At 43.7% G+C, this 24,670-nt stretch overlaps 1 protein-coding gene across 4 annotated transcripts; it reads left to right on the forward strand.

Moving 5' to 3' along the window:
* The first annotated feature begins 22 nt into the window (after positions 1-22).
* c21h8orf34 (chromosome 21 C8orf34 homolog) lies at positions 23-23,777 on the forward strand. Of its 4 annotated transcripts, none has more exons than XM_086101763.1 (15): positions 23-1,222; positions 6,865-7,009; positions 7,132-7,263; positions 8,191-8,301; positions 8,505-8,533; positions 9,136-9,299; positions 10,500-10,678; positions 12,601-12,736; positions 14,324-14,409; positions 14,475-14,557; positions 18,324-18,432; positions 19,605-20,032; positions 21,299-21,395; positions 21,961-21,987; positions 22,684-23,777. In XM_086101763.1, exons 1-15 carry the CDS (start codon positions 1,154-1,156, stop codon positions 22,689-22,691), a joined length of 1,803 nt encoding a protein of 600 aa, XP_085957889.1. In that variant the 5' UTR covers positions 23-1,153; the 3' UTR covers positions 22,692-23,777. The 4 variants fall into 4 exon arrangements, with proteins under 4 accessions (XP_085957889.1, XP_085957890.1, XP_085957892.1 ...); XM_086101764.1 differs by lacking the exon at positions 23-1,222 and adding an exon at positions 5,800-6,037; XM_086101766.1 differs by lacking the exon at positions 23-1,222 and having other exon boundaries at positions 8,172-8,301.
* Positions 23,778-24,670: the final 893 nt, after the last annotated feature.

The raw sequence follows: 24,670 nt of genomic DNA on the forward strand, positions 1-24,670 counted from the left end.
CGTTTAAGTTTTGATTTTGAGTTATGATATTTTGAATATATGACTCGAGGTAGGTTTTCAGAAAGTAAATATTCCATTCATCCATTTTCTAATCCGCTTTGCCTCACGAGGGTCGCAGGTGTGCTGGAGCCAATTCCAACTGTCTTCGGGCAGTAGGCGGGGTCACCCTGAACCGGTTGCCAACCAATCGCAGGACACACAGAGTCGAACAACGAAGCACATTCACAATCGCGCCTTGAGACAATTTCCATTATCCTGCCATGCATGTATTTGGAATGTGGCAGGAAACCGCACTACCCAGAGAAACCCACGCAGGCACGGGGATCCAGAATTGAACCCTACACCTCTTCATGTCATACATATCTTTATTCTTGCAAGCATTAGGGGTCCAAAAAATTATTTAATTCAATACATACTGTATATATTTTTAATTAATCGGTTGATGTGGTTATGGGAATTTTATTCTGCAAAATACTTGAATCCGCATTGGCCAAAAAAATAAAAATCTGTTGTTGCTTGGGACCAACTGTTTATCTGACCTCAAGTAAAATATGTCTCGATTTTCAGTCAACCGAACTTGATTTTCTCTAATGGATCCCGCAGGTGTATCTAATGACGTGCCCGCTGTCGGCTGGCTCGTGACCAACATGTACTAATTGATGCCGAGTTTGGACGAGTTGCCGACATCCTGTGAGGTGAGTTCAGTTTATGAATATTAATGAGCAAATTAAGCAGGGTGTCTTATTAATGTGTGGCGCTGTGGTGCGCATGCGTTTTGTAGAAAGCGCGTGTGCAAGAGGGAGAGAGAGAGAGAATTGGGTAGGTGGGCATGGGGTCGACGCGGAGAGCGGTCAGTCCATGTGTGCTTGCATCCAGAGTGGGTGGCGTGAAGACTTGGAAACCTCCGCCGCTTGTGGGGATGCTCGCTGCCTCCTAAAGCGAGAGGGAGCGAGCCGGAGATGATCCGGGCTGTGAGGAGCTTGCGGCGGCGGCAGCCAGCGCTCCATCTGGTCTTCCACTCCTGAAGGACGAATGACGGCAGTGGCTCAGCGGAAGAACTCATCCCGCTGAAAGCTCTTCAGAGAGGGACGGGAGATCCCCACCCTCACAACCCCCTCTCCCGGCAGTCTCCCACCCCCTCTGCACTTTCTCCATGGCGTCTCCGCAACAGTCCAGGATTCAGTCCTATCTGGAGAGGAACAAAATCGGACCCTTATTCGAGGTGAGTGCACTTGAACTTCTTTGGGCGTACTTGTGTTCTTCGCATGTATTCGGATATCGTTAAACTGGGGGGGTAAACACACAGATGGTGATGCCTTGCTCATGGGCAGCCGCAGCTGTCAGCAAGCATCTCACTATAAGAACAATCTTTAGTGTTGCACTGCTATTTTTTTGAGCATAGCATATTTAATCCAAGCAAATATTTTCGATTTGGTCAATTTTTGAATGTTTACGATTTTTTTTTAGACCATGATTGCATTTTTATTTTTAATTCCCGTATTTGGTTTTATTTGGCTATTTGTCAGAATGTTTTTTTTTTAATTGCACATTTAGTTGACATTTTTCTTTATTTAAATTCATGGTTCATACAGGACTGAATTTGCAGATTGATGTATTTTTGGATTACTGATTACAATACATATTTTTGTTATTTTACAAGGGCCTGAAATTATTTACATTTTTAGACTTTTTTTGTCTTTCATTCTTTTATACTTGTCTGCCTAATATACTTGTTTTAAAATTATTTTTTGTTTTAATCACAGTACATTTCATAATAACCTAAACATGTTTTTTCTGATTGTGTATATATTTATTAGATTGCTCATTTTAAATAATATTTTGAAATAAATTCATTTAGGAGTTCAGTATTTTTTTTTAATAAGCTGCTAATATAAATAAATTACTGCATTATGTTGTTTGGGTTAGGTGCGTGAACTTTTTTGAATTTATTCATGCATATTCTTAGGTAGCTAATTTTAAAGTATACTACCCATCTTTTCTGCATTATTATTTGTGCGTTGTTGTAGTGCAAGTCAGCTGTGAGTAGGGATCAGGGATAGAGGTATCGAACCCGCAGCTGCTCACAGGCCGAATTTGCAACCGCGCACTTGCGCTGTTTTGTTTAGTTGAACCCGTGTGACCACTGTGGGCTTTTTATTGCTTAAAAGCAAGACAAGACAAATAGCGCCATCACGGTCACACACGCATTTTCTAGCTGTGTGTGTGTGTGTGTGTGTGTGTGTGTGTGTGTGGTGTCGTGCTGCTACCAGCTGAATGCGCCAAAGTGTCATGTCAGCACTTTGTGATTACGTTTGCACACACACACACACACACACACACACAGAGGAAGCGCATGCTAAGCAGATGTGCGAGAGGTGTGTGTTTTATGCAACACACACTCACCCACCCCTGATGTCCATTCAAGACTCATTACACACACAGTCCCAGTGTGTTGATTAAGTTTCAAGGATGGCATGACGTCAGCCATGCTATTTGTAACCTAGTGTTGTGTATTTAGTGGGAATGATCAGTTGTTGTGAAAAAACATTTTTAAAAAAGTTTATTCCGTCATACCACTTAAATTTTAGATTTTTTTTAAAAATGGATTTTCTATTAATTACACTTGTTAGTGTTGGTGAATTATAGTGGGTCTAGTGTTGAACCTCGAGGAACACCTTTTTTTCAGATTTTTCTTTTCATTTTATGAGGAGGTTCTTCAAAATTGACGCATCAACATAGCATCCATCCACATATTCCATTTCCATTGAACTAAGCTTGGGTTGGCTGTCTCCGCAACTATATGCACTTCTACATGAAGTTTGACATCATGTTTCAGTTGAGTTTATTACAAGAAAACAAGCACACGCCACCCACGGGACGACGAGAAACCGCTGAGCAGGCCCATTTACGCATCAAGTCACATCATCAATCACAGCGGAGTGCAGATTTCGCAATTACGATCAAGTCAAACGTATTGCCCGTTTTACTGCTAATCGGCATTATTTTTCTTCCTCTACTTATCTCGGAACCAGACAAATAAGCACTATTAGTTCACTCCACAGCTCAACTTTCCAGTTACCGAATGCGGCATGAGTCGCACATCACCTTATCTTTCATCCTTCTCGACCCTGAAGAGATAAGCTTAGTTTTAAACGGAGAAAGCCCCAGCAGGAAAACCCTGGAGAGTTCCTCCGCCATAAAGCGCAATCGAGCGGAAGATCGTGACTTGATGAGGAGGCTTTTTTGCAAAAGACACAGAAAAGGTTCAACTTGGCGTAAAACGAAGCTGCAAATCTTTCAGGGGCAATGTCATGAAAAAAAAGTGGGGATATGAGCATGTGTTCTGTACGGTGTTGGAGCCGTGTTGAGAAAGAGAATGCTGCAATCTTCAATGAGACATTGCATCTCCTCTCAGATTGTCAGTATGGCATAATAGCCATTCTACGCAGAGGATAAAGAATATGACTTTCCCATTTTATGTTAGCATGTTTTAGTTGAGCTTATTTGTCATTTTCATCATGATTTGAGCCAATATCGTAAGGTGCTTTTGAGACTTTGCTGTTCAAAATGCATATTGGGTCCCAACCTTTTTATTTGTAATAGAAAGTAGAAAGCCTACATGCAAACTGCAACATATTTGAGCTTGCTGGCAGGGGAGAATGACAGAGTGGATATTTTTGTTGTTGTTGCTAATACTAGCATTAAATGAGCACATAGTAACATGATTGAGTCAGCAAGCTGACTGTGCGACTTAACAAACATTTTGAACTTCAGTTGATATTTTGCAATGACAGGGTGGACATTTTTGGCAATTTATGAGCACATGGTGGAACTTCATTTGGCAACACGAGTCGGTTAGCAAACTGACTTTAACCTTGAAGAACCATTTCAAATGATATTTCACGATGACAGGATGGACTTGTTGAACTTGACAACATGACACAAAATATGATGGAAATGATCAAACACAAGGGTAAATATTTCTTCAACGACCATCCACCGGTTTAGCCATCGGTGAAGGAAGACAAAATGATGGCCATAATGTCATTTGAAAATTTTTCTACTTTGCCGCAGGAAAAGTTTTCCATCTTGATTTTGGGGGAGGAGTTTTATCACTTTTTTAAAATAACATTTTATTGGAGGCGTTGCTCTGACAGTAGCTTTAAAGAGTAATTACATGCAGCTCGAGGCCAAGTGCATCATGGGAGAGTTTAGAGGATGTGTCACAGAGAGAAATGGAGCAAGCCCAGTGTGAGGACGGTTTTGGGAGAGGGCGGCGACGATGTGATTTGTGGAAGGACGGCAGCCCGGAAGAGGACGCAGGCTGCATGCTAATGGGTTAGCATACGTGTGCCATCATACACTGACTCATGCGCAAACCTCGACCTACATTCTCTCACTGGATGGGCAATGTCAGCCATAGTACTTGTCGTAATATTAGTAGTAATGTACTGCTTGTGTGTTGATGCACATTATGCAGCAATTCTTCCTAAGGAATTAATGCTAATAGTTCTTCTGGGCAGAGGATAAAGAATATACGCACACAATATATGTATAGATAGCTCGATATATAGATTTCATGCATTGTTTTGATTCAACTAAACGGACTTGACCAATTGTTAATCAATTGCGGGGTGATTGTGAATACGGAATAGAGCCCTCACCAGCTATACAAAAGTCCAATTTGTGAACCACCACATTATCCATGAAGAAGCCAAGACTTCACCTCTCAGACCTTTCCCAACGTCTTGAAACCGACATATGGAGATGCAACTGCATGATGTAAAAGTGTAGTTTTTCATGCACGCATTCATCCGGATGACTCATTGCATCTTTCTTCCCCTGATGACGTATTTTCGTTTTTCCACCTTCCCCAAACGACAAGCATCTATCATCCGCTCGCACGTCACTTCACACCAGCTAACATGAATTATGGCTGCACTGACAAACAAGCAGGTAAATAGTGCCTCTCCCGCTATATCTGACAGTTATCATAGCAGAGAGAGACATTGTTTCACACAAGGACGATCCATGATGAGAGCATGTCTGTGTTTTATTGCGCTAGACTGCGCGGTCGTGAGGAGCATGCCGATGAATTGTATGGTTTGCTCACACAACGGATGGCAGCCATAAATTGATTCATCAATTTTTGATCTTTACAAGTTTCATGTGGAATTAGAATGGTCTTGTGCCCATCCCAACTGCATCAATCAAATATGTGTACCACTATATTACTAGTGGCAAAAGTGCATTCCAGGCTCAGTTCAACATTTGAACCATTGCATTACCCATGGGCAAGGTGGAGTACATGCTGGACTGATTGCCCGTCGATTATCCTGCGATTGTGAATGGGAAAATTGAATGTGCCTCGATTCCAGCTGCATGAAAGTCAGATATGTGAACCATGACATTATCAATGGCAAAACTAGACAACCCCTGACCTCATCGCCACAGCCAGTCTCGGGGTGAATGTGAATGGGGAATTGAAGAGGAATCAAGCTAATATGAGCTGCTCGAAAGTCACCTATGTGAACCATTACAGTGCCAGTGGACTACACTCTGGACTGGTCGCCAGTCAATCTGAGGGTTACGAAAGGGGTGTTGGTTCAGCTATGTTCCCCACGAGGTTCGACTACAACATTTTGACCTTCTATTTTCCCTGCGGGACGCCCATGTAGCAGGTCAGGGCTGTCATTGTGAATCTTTTTACGCCTGCTGGGAGCTTCCAATGACACGGGATCCATCTCTTGGCTGACGGACAGACATTCAATTAGCGTCGCATGGAAACGGACTCGTTCTCGTCGAAGCCCGACGACCGCTCGGGTGCAGAAACGCATCTTGTTTTCCGTTGTGATCCGTTCGTGTTGTCGGCATACAGAGTGGCCATGCTTATTGTCTTCTGCTCTGATGTCATAGTAGCCACTGCATTAGCGCGCATGAGCTCATTCAGAACGCCAGATGGGACGGGCAATCAATATACGCTGGCACGCGACTGGTTGCCTTTTTTTTCCCTTCTTCTTCTTGATACAGTACAGACGTGAGCTGCCTGCAGATATTGAACTCAGTCATTTGGACGGACATTCCTCCCACTGGTGGATTTGGCTTTGCACATGTTGGAACGTTGCAGTACGAAGGGCTTAAGCTGGTCAAACAGAGTTCATTTTCCTGGCTGTGGAGCCGGACACTTGGACGCATCGACAAAGGATTGTCGTTCACCATTTAGCTTGCCAATTAGCATATAAGATTTTGAATGACATGACTACTTGGCATTCATGGGCAACAGTCAATGTCTTGCTTTATGTCACCATGTTAGCATTTTAGTGCCTGAAGTGTCCAACTTGTATTTTTTATGTTATCTTACCAGACTCACATTTTAGAACCTGAATATTTAGCGTGAAGTGTAATCCCAATGGGTTGCTCAAAATTGCCTTTTGTACAATGATTCTTAGCTTTCTACTGTATATGGTACCAAACAAGCTCTTAGCACGTTAGCATTCAGTCTCATTTTAATTAATAACTGCCAACTCGTTGGAATGTAATCCTCGCGGTCTGCCTTTAACCTTTTATTTACTCAAAGTTCGATCTAACTATGATAGCTTACCATTTGTTAGCATGTCAGCTTTCTACTGTATATGTTTGCATCCCAATTGTTAGCATGTTAGCCTTTTTTCTAGTATTATTTGAACTAGTACTTGGTTACTTGGTGGAATATAAACCTAGTATATATCGTGACAGTATCTGTTAGCATACCAATTGTATCTTCGTCACCATAGTCACATTATTGATAAGCTGTTAGCGCTGTTAGCATGCTAGCTGTTTCCATTATTTTTTTGGTCATTCCTGTCCTCTTCTGCACCCATGCAGGAGTTGATGACAAAACTGATAAGTGAGACCCCCGACCGTCCCATTCCTTTCCTCATCGACCACCTTCAGAGCAAACAGGACAGCCCCGGAAAGATGCACCGCGCACTCTCCGGATCGGCAGCGCTGTGGGCCCAAAGTTCCCCGGGTGGGTATACATTTTTTAGTGTTTATTTAGTCCTGTAACAAAGTCTTAATACTTGGTTTCTTTCCGCCATGTTGTTTCTTCAATTGTGTGACAACTTTTTCTTTTTGGTGTGTGTTCAAAAGAAAGCAAAAACACTCGACGGGAGCTGCGCCACAATGACAGACCGTGGCAAATTCACCCCAGGAAACCCAAGAAGTCCAAAAGTGACCTGGCCGTGTCCAGCTTGTCGCCTCCCTCGCCGGAATCCAAGTTGTGTAAGTCGTCAGTTGATGTCGCTGCCATCCATCTGTTGTTAATCTAGCCCAGTCGGAGTAATTGTATGGCTTGTTTCTTTGTCACACTCCCCACCGAGTTGAATCCCTCCTTTTAATTTGATGTGATTATCTTGAATTGAAATTTGTCACAGTGTGTTGCATCGCACGCACGCGCGCCTGCACACGTTCTTTATCACTCATTTAATGTGTTTTACTGCAGCTGCAACATGACTGCAATGACTTTTTTAAAAAATACGCATTAATGCATAAGCTAACGTACCAGTTACCAACAGTTTGTGACAAAAGAAAGAGTAATTGGTGCAGCTTTTTTTGTTGGATCTGATTGGCCCTTGCCGACATACCTAATGTTGGGAATGTGCTGCAGTGCGTCGAAAACACTTGAGACGTCGAGGCTGGATCAAATGTGGAGCATGTTGATCATTTCAATAATTTAACGCGGGCGGCGCCGTGAGTCTATTTCAGGCTGCGGTCAAGCCCGGCAAGGAATGAGGCTCCAAAGTGAGAAGCCGCTGAAAACCAAAATACTGGTCGCTTGACGAGACGTGCACGTTGGTTGGCGGTGATGCGTGCCTGTTCCACCTCCACTTGGAATCCCATGACATTAAAAATACATTTCTTTGGTGTATGGGTGCGCCGAGCTCGTGAAAAATGGAAGGCGGATGCGACATTAGCACACAAGCGAACATGACTGTGAACGTGATTGGCCTCTCCGTGTCACACAAGTGAATTGGAGGTAATAACGCAAGGACTTGTTCAGGACATTTGGTTCCTTTCGGGCCACCGTACTTTGGCAAAACGTTTTCTAGTAGGTGTGTGCGTAAATGGACACACCCTTGAGTTGACATTTTGTGTAACTGTCCATTTTTTTGTGTGTGTATTCCGATCAGTTTGTGGTGTTTTTGTCAGTGCCTCAGTGTCCGTCGTGGGACTGGCGGGACGGCCGCGATTTGGACGAGCTCAACCACATCCTGCTGGAGAGCAAGAAGCTGGGCCGGGCCCTGGAGAGCCTTTCTCGCAGTGAGACCGCTCACTCATTTTCATTCATCTTGACACGTACAAGTCGTAAAAAGCAGCAGGCGACCTTTTTTTTTTTTGCTGTCAGTGTCACCGTCAGATCCCCAGAGGGAAATCCCATCCAGGATCAAACAGACGATCTGATGAGACCACAAGGACTCTTGATGTCTTCTTTCCCTTTAATTCATTTTTTTTCTTTTTCCCAGGTATCACCACATCGGATGACATTGGTCAGGTAACGCTGATTTGTCATTTTGAGACATTATTCAGTTCGTACCTCCTGATTTTATGCTGCAGTCCAATTTACTGTGCTGCTCCATTGGTGTTCCAGCCATGGTCACCAGATTGTTATATTGTCTGTCTACATGTGTTGCTCCATATATCCATCACGTCTAAAATGGCTATCGATGATAACCGTTAGCAAGTCACTGGTGATTTGCGTTGTAGGTTAGGATTAAGGTAACTAAAATTACAATTGCTATTTTTTTCCTCTAAAATTGGTCAAGTAAAACTTCAAATTTTAGGTATTTTCTCAATCATTTTATTGTAACTGGTTCGCTGTAAATGACAAAATCTAATTTTTCGATATATTTTGTAAATAAGCTGATTGCATTCACTCGGGAAAAAAAGTAAAAAAAAGATTGAGAAAATCTGACAAAAAATATGTAGAAAAAGGGAAAAATTTGACAAAAAACACAAAAAAATATATTTTTCGGTCTCCATAAAAATTGGAGAGACAAACCAAAAAAAAAAAGAAGCCAGAAGCACACAATGAGGCATGCAATCATGATACACAAACTGAAATTCTTGAAATTCTCTTTTGTTATTTTCGTGTAGAACTTGGGAGGCTTCAACTCAGTGCTACGTCCTCGCGTGGTGGGCGAGTGGATTGGTCGGGCCGAGGAGGATGCTGACCCGCTGGCCGCCGAGATGCTGCGGCCCCCGGTTCCACGTGTCAAAAACGACGTTTGCTGGAGTAGGGACGGATTCCCCCTTGCCAGGTTGGTCTTCTACGTCCACATACAACTTCAGAAGAAGATACAATGCAACAGCTCCGCCCACAAATTTTTTCTCTCTACAAAATGGATTCCTACAACAATTCCCTCTTATTTTTCGCCTCAAAATAGACAAATGTGAGGACAATATTCATTGTGCGTATGGAAGTAGCTCAAGGTTTTTACTCAAAACTGCTCCTGATTATCATTTTAATATTTTTGTCCAGATAAAAATGTCTGATGTTTCTTTTCCTCTGCTGCATTATTTCTAAAATAATTGATTTAAACATTTTTGACACCATTTTCTCAAAATCACTCCCTAAACATACTTATTTTATTTTATCAAAATAGCTCTATGAAAAATCAGCTTTGATTTTTTTCTCAAAATTACTCAGTAAATAAAATATCACTTTTCTTTCTCAAAAAAAAGCTTCTAAAAAAATATGTTCTCAAAATAGCTCCAACCACAAAAAAATTTAATCCCTCGCACCCACCCACCTACTCTCCAAATGGCTTCCTAAAATCCTTTTATACCGTTTTGACTCTTCTCTAAACTACCATTTTACACACTAACTCATATTCCTTCAAAATGATCTATTTTGGTTTTCCCGAATGAGGTATTGAGTGAGCGTACCATTTGCATGTGCGAAAAACGTCACCTAAAATTCCGACAAATGAATCTTGAAGTCGTTCAGGCGGACTTTTTCGCTCTCCTCTTCCTCCATCTGAACTAACGTAATGTGATCCCATTTCCAAGGCTATCCAGCGCCAAGCTTATTTGGAACGAGAACGAACCGCCTGTTGCTCGAGGCTACCGTACACATGCAGAAGTTGTTATCGAAACGTTTGCCGTGCTAATCCGCGTCATTCCCCGACCCCTCTCAAGGCGGTGTTCCTTAAACCTGCCACATCTTTTGCCATGTCAATGTGCACGTGTGACATCGTTTGGAGTGTGATGTGACTAATTAGAGGACGACGAGGCTAAGAAACCATAAATCATGCGCGGGACATGATTTAGCTAATATCATTCGGCTGCTGGAGGCTGAAGGAGAAATCAGTTAGTTAGCAGCCTGAGTGAAAAATCTATTTTTGTCCCTTCCAAATGACTGCCGAAACATGACATCAAATGCCAATTCCTCTTCCGTGGTCGTCATCACAATCACACTCACAAATGGTTGTCTTCCATCCCTCCGCCCACCCGCTCAGTCTTAAGACGGTGGCCAAAGGCAGCAAAGGACTGATGGAGCAGCAGCAGCATCATAGGAAGTTGCTGGCCGCCATGTTGTCGCAGGAGTCCTTGAACCCGCTCCGCAGTCTCACGCCGTCCATCGGCGACGACGAGGTGGATGTCGACGACGACGATGACGACGCCATGGAACTTTTGGGTAAGTTGCCAGATGTTAGGTTCTTATTACATATATTGACTTTTTAGCCATATTGGACTGAGCAACCACAACAGTTTTTTTTTTTTTTGCCTGAATCATATCTGTTTGATTTTGAATGTCACTTTACGGACCGGAGACCGGGTGGGAGTGGAAGGCCACTCGAGGTTTTGTGGTGCTCATTTAGAAAGACCGAATTTGTGCCACAGATGACTGATGGCCTCTGCACCGCCGGGTCCATAATTATTGATCCGCAAAGGGCTGATTGATCGCCTCTCCTGGGTTCCCGAGTACTGCCTGGTCACACACACACGCATTCTCTCTCTCTCTCTTGTGTTTGTGGATCATCTTTTTTATTGCTGTCCTCTTCCTGATTGTGTCAGGACAAGGGACAGGAGTGAGGAATTGGCTTGAGAAGCATTTGGTTGTCCTCTAGTGGTGGATGTGTGTCATCACAGATTTTTAAAATTTTTTTTTATGTCTGTCTAATGTAATATTTTTTATTTCATCCAATATTGTATGCTTCATCTGACAATTTGCCATTATTTTTCCAGAGTATTTGTACAATTTTCTTTTAGTTTGTTTTGGGATTTTTTTTCTTTTAATATTTTGCATTTTTGTTTCAGTTTAGTATTTTTTCCTCTAATTTATTGGTCGATCAGTATTTTTTTTCACATTACTTTAAAAAGTAGCAAGTTTCAACAGTGACATTTAAATTATTTTCAAATATTTTTTGTTTGGCGTGTGTGTGTGTGTGTGTATGTGTGTGAGTATCTATGTATTTTTTGGGGGAAAGAGAGCATTTTTCTCTCTTGCATTTAGCATTTTTTTCGAATAGCTTTTTTTGTTACAGTATTCTCATTTTACCCAATTAAATGCATTCCTGTTTTGGTCCACTAGGGGGGGCGCTTGTTCGCTGGCACCCCGCTTCCTGCGGTTCGTGCTTCTGGCGACCCTTCAAACATGATGGTGGCTGGTGTCACTTGACCCGGGCATGATGACTAATACGTCGTGATGTCAAATTCTGCTGCGGCACCCTAATCTCTGCTTCTAAAGAAAAAAAAATCAATAATCGAATAAAAAGTGTGGTTAGAAGCAGTTAAAAGGTTTACACCATCTTCTGGAAAACCTTCCTTAATCCACAGAGCTGTGATGTGTGTGCTGTGACATCTGATTCCCATCACAGTGTGTGTGTGTGTGTGTGTGTGCGCGCGTGTGTGTGTGTGCGCGCGCCTGCCTGCGTGCGCGCCTGCCTGCGTGCGTGCGTGCGTGCGTGCGTGCGTGCATGCGGTGGGGGTCCACCATTGGAAAGACATCATTAAGAAACGTAATTGTAAAATAACTGCTTTTTATTACAAAGCCAAACAAATGTGTCTCCGCCACCACTCACATCAAAGTGTGTGTGTGCGTATAAGTGTCGTGGGTGAGGTTGTGTGTTCGTGTAGCGGTTGTGGGATCAGTTCCCACTCCACACCCTGTTTCACAAGCGTCATGGTATTGACTGGTCCAGGGTGTTTTCTACCTTTTCTTTGGCAATCAATCTTCGGGTATAAATTATTTCAGTGATTGGTAGGCTTGTTGTTCACCTTGCTGTAGTGTAGTTGTTCACATAGTGGCTACTTCCATTGCTCCTTTTTTTGTATAATTTCCCACTCAACCCCATTCATAATTCCCCTCTGATTAACCGATTGTCAGTCCAGTGTGTCATCTACTTTTGTCAATGTTAGTCTAGTGGTTCATCTTGTCACGATGTAGTCGTTCACATCGTCGATAATTACAGTTAAAAAAACAAAACAAAAGCATAATGACCCAGCCATACTTGTCCTGAAATTGACTGTGTATCCGGGCCAGGGTGTCATCTGTCTTGGTCCTTATTGTTAGTCTAGTGGTTCACATTGTCTGAATGTATCTTTTCTCCCTTGCAGAGGACCTGGATGATCTGCGAATGGAAGGTGTGAGCGGATTGGCTCCGTCTGGCTATAAATTCAGTCAGGGACGCAGCTCCTACCATCCGGAACCTCAGGCCAAAGTTACGCTCAACATTTGCTCTCGATGTGCCAGGTAAGCCCTTATATTCCTGGAGTCTGCAGTTTAATGGTTCACTGTGGCTGACTTTTTTTTGGGGGGGGGCTGCTAGTGTGGCATCAATTAACGAATGACACAAGATCCAAAATCATCCTTGGATAGATTGGCACTTAGTCCAGTGTGAACACGGTATTTGCCATTGATAGTATAGTGGTTAACATAGCTTGTCCGTTTCGCTACCTACTCTACATTTTCAATCCTTTTGGGTTTGGTTGCTGATCAGTCCATGATTTGAATGACCTTATGTCAGTGGTACTGCATTGGTTCACATTGCTGATATTTTTGCAACCAGTGTGCACATTTACCATTGATAGTGTAGTGCTTCACATTGCTGACTTTTGTATGGCCGGTATCGCATCAATTCACACGAAAAACCAATCACGTTATTTACGTTCAATCCGTTCAGCATGTAGACTACTTGTAGGTAGTTCACACCGTTGACTGTTATATCGCTGGCTTGGGATCTAATCTTATTCAGTAACCCAGCTGCGTTTACTTTGAGAGTGACTCGCGTGAAATCGATGGCGAAGTCTACCTTTGCATTTGGCAGTGTCATAATTCACAAAGATAACTCGTGTAGCTTGAATGATATCAAATTCCCTTTTGACACCATTTTCACAGTCACCCCAGGGTTGACTGGCAATCATAGTCCACACTTGCCGTTAGTATCGCAGTGATTCACACCGCCGTTAAGGCCTTAAAATGGCAAACCAGACAGTTAGATTTTTCAGATTATATGATCTTCGGCAACACGTGCAGTACGTCTGTGGGCACGACGTCTTGACGCCTCGATGCCAGTCCGCGATAACTATTATCTGTCGCTACAATGACGCCACGTCGTCATCTGCCCGCACAGAGTGCATTATTTGGGCTGCGCGCCATGCTTGTTTCTTCTCGGCGTTCTTATCAGTCCGGGGATATTTTCACAAGTCCCGCACCAGGATGAATCTTATCGCGCGATCACGAGCTCATGGATTATGTTATGGTTTTAAGTGCATAGTTTGTACTGATTTTATGTTTGGTTTGACATCTGTGTATTTCTTTTCACGTTTACTGAATATACTGTATAAACAGAATGTGTGTGTGTACGTGTGGTGTTTATACATGCGTGCTAGCTGACATAACTAAAGAATGACTCAGGACAATCGTGTGCTAGCCATAAGTCTTATTTAAAAAACAACAAAAAAATTCATGGTTTCCTCCTTTCTTGTGTTTTCGCTTTATCGGATATTCTGTCCCCCCCAAATTTCTGTCAGAGTGGCCAACCCGCAGATTGTATTGTAATAAATGGTACTCCATCGTAATTTGCAGTGAACGCCAAACAGTGTCATTGGTTTGATTTACAATGTAATTGGATTATATTGGAGAAAATTGTTGCAAATCACATATCACAGCCGGTATGATTCTTAACGAATCGCGTTGGAATTTTTGTAAATTATTGTCAAACACAACTCATCATCGCAGCGAATCACGTCACAATTGTAAATGAGAACCGGTATCCCATTATTTTGCATGTTGCCGAGTTGTATCATGTGTCGACGTATTGCCTGTCTCCTTGCCCAGGTTGCAGGGCGACAGTCTGGCCGCCAGCAGATCGCAGGAAGCTTTGCGCCCTCACGCATCCGAACAAGCCGTGCCTGATATCTCATGTGAGCGCCAAGAAACCTTCCATCTGTCTCCACGTCTGCTTCATCGGGTCTCATCTTTCTCGCAGCCACGTTGCCTGGGGTGGACGCTTTGGCGGCGGCGGCGGGGCGCTTGCAGGAATGCGAGACTCCATCTCGAGTGTCGAGCTCTGTAAGTGTCATGTGACCGCCGCGAGCTCGTGCTAATTGGAGGGCGGCCATCGCGATGAGCGTCGTGTTGGCGTGGCGTCAAGTCACACTCAACACCAGATTCAAAATCATCTTGCGATAGATTTGCAATCATTTCAGGGGGAAGTGCACATTTTCCATTGATAGTGTAGTGCTTCATGTGACCATTTTGTAGCTGGTGTGGGTTGAGTTGCCTCTCATCGCTGCATTCACAATCACCTTGGATTTAATTGGTCATTAGTTCAGAATGTATACTACTTTTTCCATTGGTAGGGTAGTGGTTCACATCACTGACTATAATCTAGCAGGCGTGGTGTACACTAGTCTACCATTGATAGTGTAGTGTTTCACACAGCTGACTTTTTCCAAGTAAGGCGCATTGGATGCAATTCCACTCCACACCACATTCAACGCATGGTTATATAGTAGTCTACCATTGGAAGTGTAGTGGTTCACATAACTGACTTGTGTAGCTGAGGATGAAATTACGCTCACACCCCTTTCAGTCCATGGTGTACAGTAGTCTGCTGTCAGAAGTATTATATGTTTGATAATCTGTGAATGCAAAGTACATTTGCCACTGGTGGTGTAGTGGTTCACAGAGCTGACTTTTGTGTAGTTGTCACGGGATCAGTTCTCAGCCAGCACCCTGTTGACAATCACTCAACTGTTGGTTGCCAGTCAATCCATTTGTTGCATAGTGGTTCCCATAGCCGCATAAAGCGATTCAATCAGAATGACTGCAGTAGGTGACAGGAAAACCTTCGCACTCGGGTTTCACTCATGCTGCACATTAGCGGCTGTCGCGCTAAAGAAGGTGCCAGATAGTGGAGTGGCGCTAGTCTACAGGTCGACATGTACATGTGACGTACTATCAAAAGCTTTTCTTTCATTTGCGGATGCCGCCGCCTCGTTTTGTTGGCCAACTCGTCGCCGCTTTGAATTGGTCTGCTCGCAGTTAGCGCGGAGCCGTTCTGCATCTGCCACGCACACGCAGTCACGTCTCGGCTGGCTACAGGATTTTTAAATCTTTTTTTAGATTTCAAAACGTCGTAAAAACGTCTTCGGGGGGGGGGGCAATTATGAAAACAAAAGAGCGAGAGTGAGAGGAATGCTTTTGGAGAGGGTTAACGATGCAAAAAGGGGCCGACGTCTTGGCGGGTGGGGGGACGTTATTGATGGCATGTGAGCCGGCCCACGGGATCAGCGAAAACACGCGGCATCTCAAACACAGACGCAGGAGTCAGTTATGTGAACCACTATGCTAACTATGCCTACAATTGTGAATACGGAATGGAGTGGGAAGTGATTCCTTATTTTCTTTTAAATTCAATGTATTTTGGTGTATTGACATTTATTTTTTAACCCTTTCGGGGACAGCAGGTACTGCGCTGGACAGCTTATCATTTTATCAGGTTACAGTGTGCTTGAAAGGGTTCATTTAATTTCAATAATTTAATAAAAATATTGTTTTTATTTTATTTTTGGGCAGTTATTTGGGGACTTTTCATAAATGTTATTTTATTTTCAAAATGTTGTTGTTTGATTTGTATTTTGTTTTAATCTTCCTTTCGAGGCATGGGCCACATAAAAAGAAAAAAAATGATTAAATTGTTACTAAATACACATGCATAAAATTATTTATTTATAATTTATAATTACTTTTTTAACTGAGCCCATTAAGTGTTTTAAATCTGTATGGTACTCTTCAATGTATTATTATTGTTATTATTATTATTGATGGATTGATTTTTGCTGGTGCTTCTCATATTTTGTACAATTTTATTCAATTGTATTGATCATCGCATATTGTTCATTTCAAACTATTCTTCAATTAATCTGATGTATTGCCATCTAAAGTACCGTAAAGTGTACTTTTTCTTTTGTTATTGCTGCATTTTAATTCCGTTTATAATTTGGAACTCTTCCTTTTATGCAACTGGGGCCATCATTTGAAAAAGTGCCGTAAAAAATGTGACATTTTTCCAGGTTATTTTTGGACATTTCTTTGACATGATGACATGTTCTCATGCACATGTCCTCAATTAAGGTTGTAAAACCCGTTAATGGTCGTTACTATTAGTCTGGCCAGAGCCCCCCCCCCCCCCCCCTGACTAAAAAGCGATAAATGCCCTGCAAATACAAGAAAACCTACCAAAAGATCCAGTTCCCTCCACTTGGATCAAACTTGTTGCCTGAGTGACGGCGCCATAAACGATGCCTGCCAGGGGGAAACTGCTCATTTGTTCGGCGCGAGGAGGAAAATGAGCGTGATGCGAGGCCTTGTGAGTGAAACAAGGCAGATGCTGTTGTGACGCTTTATGTTCCGTTTCCACGGCGACCTGGCGATACACTTTGTGGGCCCTGAGTTATTATTATTTCTTTATTTTTATTTTTTAATGTCATTTCATTTTAACCCTTTCATGCACCCTGTAACCTGATCAACATGGTAAGCTGTCCACTGTAGTAACCGCTGTCCCCGAAAGGGTTAAAGTTTGACGTTGAAACCCACAAAGCCGCAGCTCATCTGAGGACGACGTCATCCGCTCAAAACGTGTGACTCGCGTGTAAACCGTCGGACTCGTTGGCTGGGATCGAACGCGTCGGAATGGAACCGCTGCTGTTGGCTCGCTTAAGATGACAGCGGCACCGGCCGCCTACGGTGTTGCTGCGCGGGGGTGGAGGGGGGGAATCCCGCAAAACACCACACTGAAAGGAACAAAAATGTGAAAGAGCTGACACGGGAACAGGACGGGATTCGAACCAGTCAAGGATTTTATGTTAAATGCTGCCATTACCATTGGTGGCATGATTGTCGCATCTGACTTTAGTGTAGCTGGTGAGGGATCATTTCCAACACAATGCCCGATTGACAATCATGCTGAGACTGACTGGCAACCGAGACTAGACTGCCTGGGTTAGTTTAGCGGTTCACATAGCTTGCACAGGATTAGTTCCGACCCAGCACCCCATTCTCAATCATCCTGAATTTTAGGTGTAGTTGGTGAGGGATCAGTTCCAACACAATGCCCTATTGACAATCATGCTGTGACTGACTGGCAACCGAGACTAGACTGCCCGTGCTAGTGCAGTGGTTCACACAGCTTGCACAGGATTAGTTCTCACCCAGCACCACATTCCCAATCATCCTGACTTTGGTGTCGCTGGCGAGGGATCAATTCCAACACAAGTACCCTCTCGACAATCACACTGGGATTGACTGGCAACCGAGACTCGACCACCGGTGCCAGTGCTAGTGTAGTGTTTCACATAGCTTGCACAGGATTGGTTCCCACACAGCAGCCCATTCCCAATCATCCTGGTAACCACGAGCAATCACTCCAGGGTATAGTCTAGATTTCGTCCCTCATAGCGTAGTGGTTCCCAAACACATTGTGTAGCACTTTGGAGGTTCTAGTCTACACATGTTTCATATGATTCCCGGTTTAGCCGTGTGATCACTGTTGAGTTTAGACTGTCGACTGAAAGCCAGAGAGAAATGTTGCGCTTCCTTTCAATCTTCCATACGCACTGCACACTTTCATCTCCTGTGGTTTTTATATAGCCCGTAAAATAATACCAGCCTCCCCTTTTTTTCTCACCCTCAGCAGATACGGCTCCATTATTTCCAGTAATGACTGAAAATGATCTGAAAGGAGCTTAATTGAAGGCTTCTTGACTTTTTAAATTGGAAAAAAAAAGTCACTTTCTCTCTTTTCTGGTTCTGCCCCTTCCCGTACCCACTACAGCGTCAGCCTGTCTGGGAGGCTGATCTCAAAGCTGGGAGGAGAGCTGGTCTGGTGCTGGGGGACCCCCTCTTCTCAAAGGAGCTGGAGAACATGGGCAAGCAGCTCGCTGGTACGCAAGCGTGTGTGTGGTTGTGGTGGGGGGTTGGGGGGGGGCGTTAGCATATAGCATAAGCCTTTGTGTTAGTCATCCATGTGTCAGACTAGTCAGGACACATTTGGTTTTGGACAATTTCTATCGATTCTCAAGTGACCGAGGTAGATCTCGATTCATTCATAACAATCGACCCACCTGAGGTGATCAAAATATCGATATTTCACAAAAGTGGCATCAGATGTGACCAAACAATATCTGTATTGAATGAACAACATGGCACCAGAAGTGACTTAGGTTTCTAGGATTACTATTTATTTTTGAAGATGTGTTGTGAGGCGACTCAAATCGATGCCTATTTATTGATAATAATCTGGCACCCGAGGTGATCAAAGTATTTATTTTTTGAACAATGGCACCTGAGGTGACTGAAGTGTATCTGTATTGATTTTGACAGGCATCGCATTTGAGCTGGCGTAGGTCTAACAATTCATTTGTAAAGATATGGCACGTGAGGTGACCGGGTAAAACAATCTGGCACCCGAAATGATCAAAGGATATCTTTTTTTTTTTTTCCTGATACTTTTACGTCTTTGCGTATGTCTACCGACGGCTGTGTAAAAAGGAGACTAAAGAGTCATCGGGGCGCCTATTGATGCTGGGGAATGTTTTTTATCAATACAGAGGGAATGTCGGCATGTGGCTCCCCCCTGCCCCCTCCTGCCCCCCCCCCCCAACACAACCACAGGCCTTGACATTGTTATAAAGAGCTCATTAATTTTCTTCTCACATACCACACTTATTTGAAGCATATTGCTAACACAATAGCCGCACAGTGAGGGCTTCGCACTTGGTCACAAGGCGACGCCGCAAGCGTCGTTTTTCCCATTCGGAGATCTCCTCGCGTGGTTTTCATTTGGGCACGCCTGACGTCGGGCTCCCGTCGGGCGTCTGAACGAGCTAATTGGACGCTTTTAAGTCTTTATTAGCCGCTAACACGTTCCACGTTGGGAGCCGTTTCATCTTCGGATTCGGGGCCGCCGAGGTCGCCGGCGTTTCGATTTGCTGTGACATGTTGCAGTTTGTATGTCTGTACACACACACACACACACACACACACATGGATATATATAAAATATAACTGTATTCTATTCTGCTGAGGTGGGATGTCTTCTCTTGTGTTTTTGTAGAGGTTGAGAAGGATTTGGCCAAGCTGGCAGAAGTGGGCAAGATGACTGTTCGAAGCAATCCCCACGGCAGTCTCGTCCATGGTCCGCTGGGCCACCGGAGCCTCCCTGATACGCTGCCGCTCACCAGCCTTCTCTGCAGGCCCCGCTCGCCCAGCGGCGGCCTCTCGGGCAAGGCGTGCCCCGGGTCATCGTCCCTGCGGCCGGGCGGTCGGGCTTTCAGCAACCCCGGCAGCAGGACCCACACGCCCGGAACGCCCGACAGCCTGCGCTGGGGATTCAACACTCACAAGGAGGTGACGTTCAGGAGGTCCAGGAGTCGCCCGGTCACACCCACCAGGAAACCTGCGCACACCCGACCGTTGCTCACGCCGCCTGGGCTCAGCACCACCGACAGTCTGGGGGCCAGCCTGCGGGCCTATCTGGCTGAGGTAGGACCACTTTGGATCGGGATTCCACAAAGTATTATTTTTTTTAAGCGAAAAAAAAAGTACAGGAAAAAATAGAATATAATATTAAAAAATCATTTCAGTCCAACTTATTCATTTGAATTCTGATAATTGCTTTTTAGAGAGAAAACTTTTTTCAAAAACCGAGGATTAAAAAAAAAAAGTTTGAAAAAAAATCCGTCTCAAACTTTTTTTTTTTGAAAAGCAGCTTTTCATGGGAACAGTTTTATTTTTATTGTTATATGTTACACTGTTTGCCTTTGGCAGGAAAATGCTTGTTTTGAAATATTTTTTTTTAATCTCCCCTCAAATGTATTTGTTTGTTTGTTTGTTTGGATTTTTTTATTTTTTGCTTATTTTTTGGGAGGTAAAAAAGTATCTATTTTGAGGGGGGGAAAAAATCCCCCAAATAATGTTTTTTGGACAATCTTTTTTGGAGATGGTTGGGGGTTGAAAAACGTTTGTCCACTCTCCCGCAACAGCACATAAAAAGTGTTAAGAAAATATTCAATTTGAACGAATAAAGGAGCTTAGCCAAATCAAGTTAGAGGCCGGGGATGGCTGTTTTTTTTTTTTTCCTCCCATAGATCATATATATCATGTGCAACTGTCAAGTCGTCATGACTATTTTAATAAATAATTTCAGGAACAACGGCTACTATAGTGGACAGCTTACCATGTTATCAGGTTACATGGTGCACAAAATTGCAAAAGCCCCCATTAAAATCATTGGTTCAAAAGTTGCCTGTCCATCCAACCCAGGTTTCCTCCGAAATAATCCTCCATATTTACATTCCAGCAGTAAACAATGACAAGCAGGACACCCAGTGTGTTTAAAACGGAGCGTATTCCCAACGTAATGCTTTGGGGAGAGTCAGAGCGTGTGCTCCAACGGGCCCCGCGCTCGGCGGGCACAGTTGGCGGCGGGGACGTTGGCGTCGACTACAGAAGGAAACTCAGCGCGTGCTCTTCGTGTGGGGTTTCCGTGACAGTCACCATCCAGCATAAAAGGACTTTTCCACTCATAATAGTCCTTTCATGTAACTGCCGTGAAATATGGGAGACCGTTTGAAGGCTTTATTAACCCTGTCAAGGACAGCGGTTACTACAGTGGACAACTTATGTCATCGGGTTACAGGGTGCATGACAAGGTTAAGAGCTGTTCTCTTTTTGACGCTAGTGGTTGCGGTGGAGCACCGGTATGTATCCTCCTCAATGCTTTTTGTTTTGTTTGTGCGTCTGATTCAGGATGAGTTTTACCAGCAGTTGCAGGCCATCCGGCAGCCTTGGCACATCCCCAGCGACACGGACAGCGACATCATGGAGCCGCCCGAGCAGGACAAAAGTGAGTGAAATTTCCTTGACGGACTCTCATGGCATCACTGGAGCGCAAAACAAAACAAAAAAATGCATCTGAATTTTTGATTGATGTTACGGAAGAGGAATTCCAGCATGACAAATAAATAAATAACCCGCCCGCCGTTGTCGTGGAAACATAACTCAGGCGGCTGCTTATCTTACATAACGACAACAATGCTGACAATGGCCGCGATGTGCGTCTGTGGAGAGCCACGTTGAATTAATCACAGTGGGAGAATCTGCCGCCCCTCCAAAAGATTTTGAGATCATTTGATTTGTGCATGTGTGAACATGGAAAATGCAGTGTGCGATTTTATTACTGTGAGATTTGATGCCATGAACATGAGATATGCTGACAACGTGAACTGGCCAGTGAATATGAATTACATAATTGCATATACACATGCTGTATATGTATGTGTGTATGTAAGTATATATATATATATACTGTGTATACATGCATGGATACAGTATACCTAAATGTGAGAATTGTACTGCAGTGTCATTGTGGGTTTTCGGTTCATCCATGTGGTCTCCTTTTGTTTTCTCAGGTGCCAGCAAGCGATCCGTCTTTTCAGGTAAGAATCCGTCACGCGCTCCTGAGAAATATTTTCCCGAGTGTCCTCAAGGAGCCTGACTGTCTGCTCATGACCTCACTTCTTGAACGCGTTACCCGAATAAGCGCGCGAAAGCCACCAAACTCATTTCATTCAATTACCCTGGCGAGTTAAACGGAGGCCGTTGCCCAGTTCCATGAAGTCACGCGGGGGTACGGCGTTTACGCGCTCGCAGACAGAGCGCAGTCTCTGATGATTTGGCTGTCTGCTTTGTGGCTGGGGTCTGTGGTTGTTCTCTTGTGGTCGGCGAGGTGCTGCGCGCGGTTTGCAGTGTGCCAGCCTGGAAGGAGATGTGAGAGAAGGTTCCAGCTTGACTATCACCCGAAAGCCTGACCTGCCTCCCTCACGTCCCCCCCCCCGCGTCGCCACAGCAACACTCTCAAAGCGCATGCCTCATTTTCCAGCAAACAGCAGACGATGTTACCTTGACCCTGTTGAAAAACTAAAGCAGTGCTGCAACTGTGTCGATACAAATGACATTTTGATTATCTTATGCGAACTTTTTCGTTCATTTTGAAGACAGTTGACCCCTGATTTTTTTTTTCCAAATTAAAAAAAAAATCTTTATTTGAATTTTTCTTTCAATTCATTTTTTAATAGACGTCATTTATGCACTGATTTTCACGATCATTTTTCACTTTTCTGTCCCATTTTCAGGCCTATGAAGATGACGAAGATCCTGTCCGACAATGATCCAAGCCGCGCCGGACATTTTAAACAAATTCCAGTTATTTTTATAAGTCCTGTGAATGAGATTGTATATCTTTCTTTTCCACCAATATTTCATAGAATGTTACTATATGATATTTTTTAATTTTTGTTTGCTTTTTCGCATGCTCTGGGACTCCCTGCATGGGTGCATTTTGTGATTGGACAACCTCTTTCGAAAGGCAGTGCACAAGGGATACCATTTGTTGCATGCCCAAGCAAGCTAATGCCACTCCACGACAACAGGGGGAGCTCTAACTTTTTTAGAGTGATAGGAACACCAATTTAATATGCTTACATTCCACTTGGGATGTTTGATACCACTTTTTTTTCCCCTCACCTTGTCAAACTGCTACACTGCAGTGCCAACTACTGGTGAGGAGGACTATTTTTGGCTGAGGTATTGGTGGCTGGTATCGGTATCCGTTACCAGGGTAAGGGACTAGTTAGTGCCACGCTCGTCACCATTAATGTTTTCCACAAGCCATTCATTCACTCAAAAGAAATGAAAAGTAAACAACAGCTGTCTGCTTTCAAGAAAAAAAAAAATCAACTAATTAAACTGGAGCGCAAAATCAATCAAGAAATTCTGCTACTTGGCTTAGCATTAGCTTGTTTGCCCGCCTTCAAATGATCCCTTCATGATATGGGCTCTGAAAGAGGTCTTGAGGCGGAAACTAAAGGAATACTGGTATGCTAATAAAATGATTTGGTGCTCATCGCTTTGGTGGAAATTTCTATTTAATATTTTATGATTAGAATGATCATTTGCTGCATCATATGGCAGAAAATGGACAAGGAGAGGCGGCAGCATTTAAGGTTTTATGAGACAAATGTAGTATTCATACAGGTCCGAACCGATTAATCGGCCGGCCGATATTGGCGTTTTAGAAATCTGCATAAATCTGCAGATTTTTGCAGATTTTTTTACGAGCGATAGGCTCCAGCATGCCCGCGACCCTACTGACAGTAAGCAGATCAGCTCATGGATGGATGGATTTATACATTCATTTCGCCAATAAAAAAAGCTTTTTTTCAGTGCAGCACCATCTGCTGGATCTGTTGGGTTTCAATGGAGCCCCAGTGGGGCCTTAATCTCGCCCAAAATGTCTTTTCAACCTTCACATTCCACATTAGCAGCGCACCACTAATCCACGCGTCCACAAATCAACCGTTTATACATGCGCTATTTTCTCTCTCAGTTCATATTTCTTCACCGCCGTGCCATTTGTTATGTCAGCGAAAAGAAATCAAAGCATATGGAAGACCTGGAAGCAGATGAAGAGTTGAGTTCCCGCCGCAGATGTCAGTCAACACGCTCATGCTTTATCTCCATCTGCTCATGTCTGCGTATTTCAAGTCATCAAGCGCCACGACCAATTCCATGTGATTGCTTTCTCTTGACCGCACGTGTGATTTGGAATGACAAATCAAAGGGATGGTGTTTCGGAGTGATCCTTATCCCCCTACCCGCCACCCCTCCAGGACCATCGTGAAGTCTTTATCCAAGCTAATATGAGGGCCACCCATGCAGCATTGAAACAAAAATGGTCAATATCAAGATAATTCATGCAGCATGGCATTAATAAACCTATGAGGAGGCTTTAGTACTTGATTTGGTCCCTTGAGGCTTTGTATTGTAAAATTTCATACGCCGTCCTGGACACTTTATTAGGTACACGTTCAAATGCAATGCAATATAACATTCATCTATCCATCCATCCATTTTCTAATCATCTTAACCTCACAAGGGTAGCGGGGGGCGAGACGGAAAACGGCCCTCGAGGACTGGAGTTTGACACCTATGATTTAGAGTGTTGCAATAACTAACTATTAATTTTTGGAATGTGGGAGGAAACCAGAATACCCGGAGAAAACCCTCGCAGGCACAGGGAGAACATGAAAACTCCACGCAGGAAGGCTGGAGCCGGAATCG

This window comes from Hippocampus guttulatus, chromosome 21 (genome assembly GCF_054856545.1).
Source record: "Hippocampus guttulatus isolate MCC_2025c chromosome 21, RoL_Hgut_1.0, whole genome shotgun sequence".
NCBI lineage: Eukaryota > Metazoa > Chordata > Actinopteri > Syngnathiformes > Syngnathidae > Hippocampus > Hippocampus guttulatus.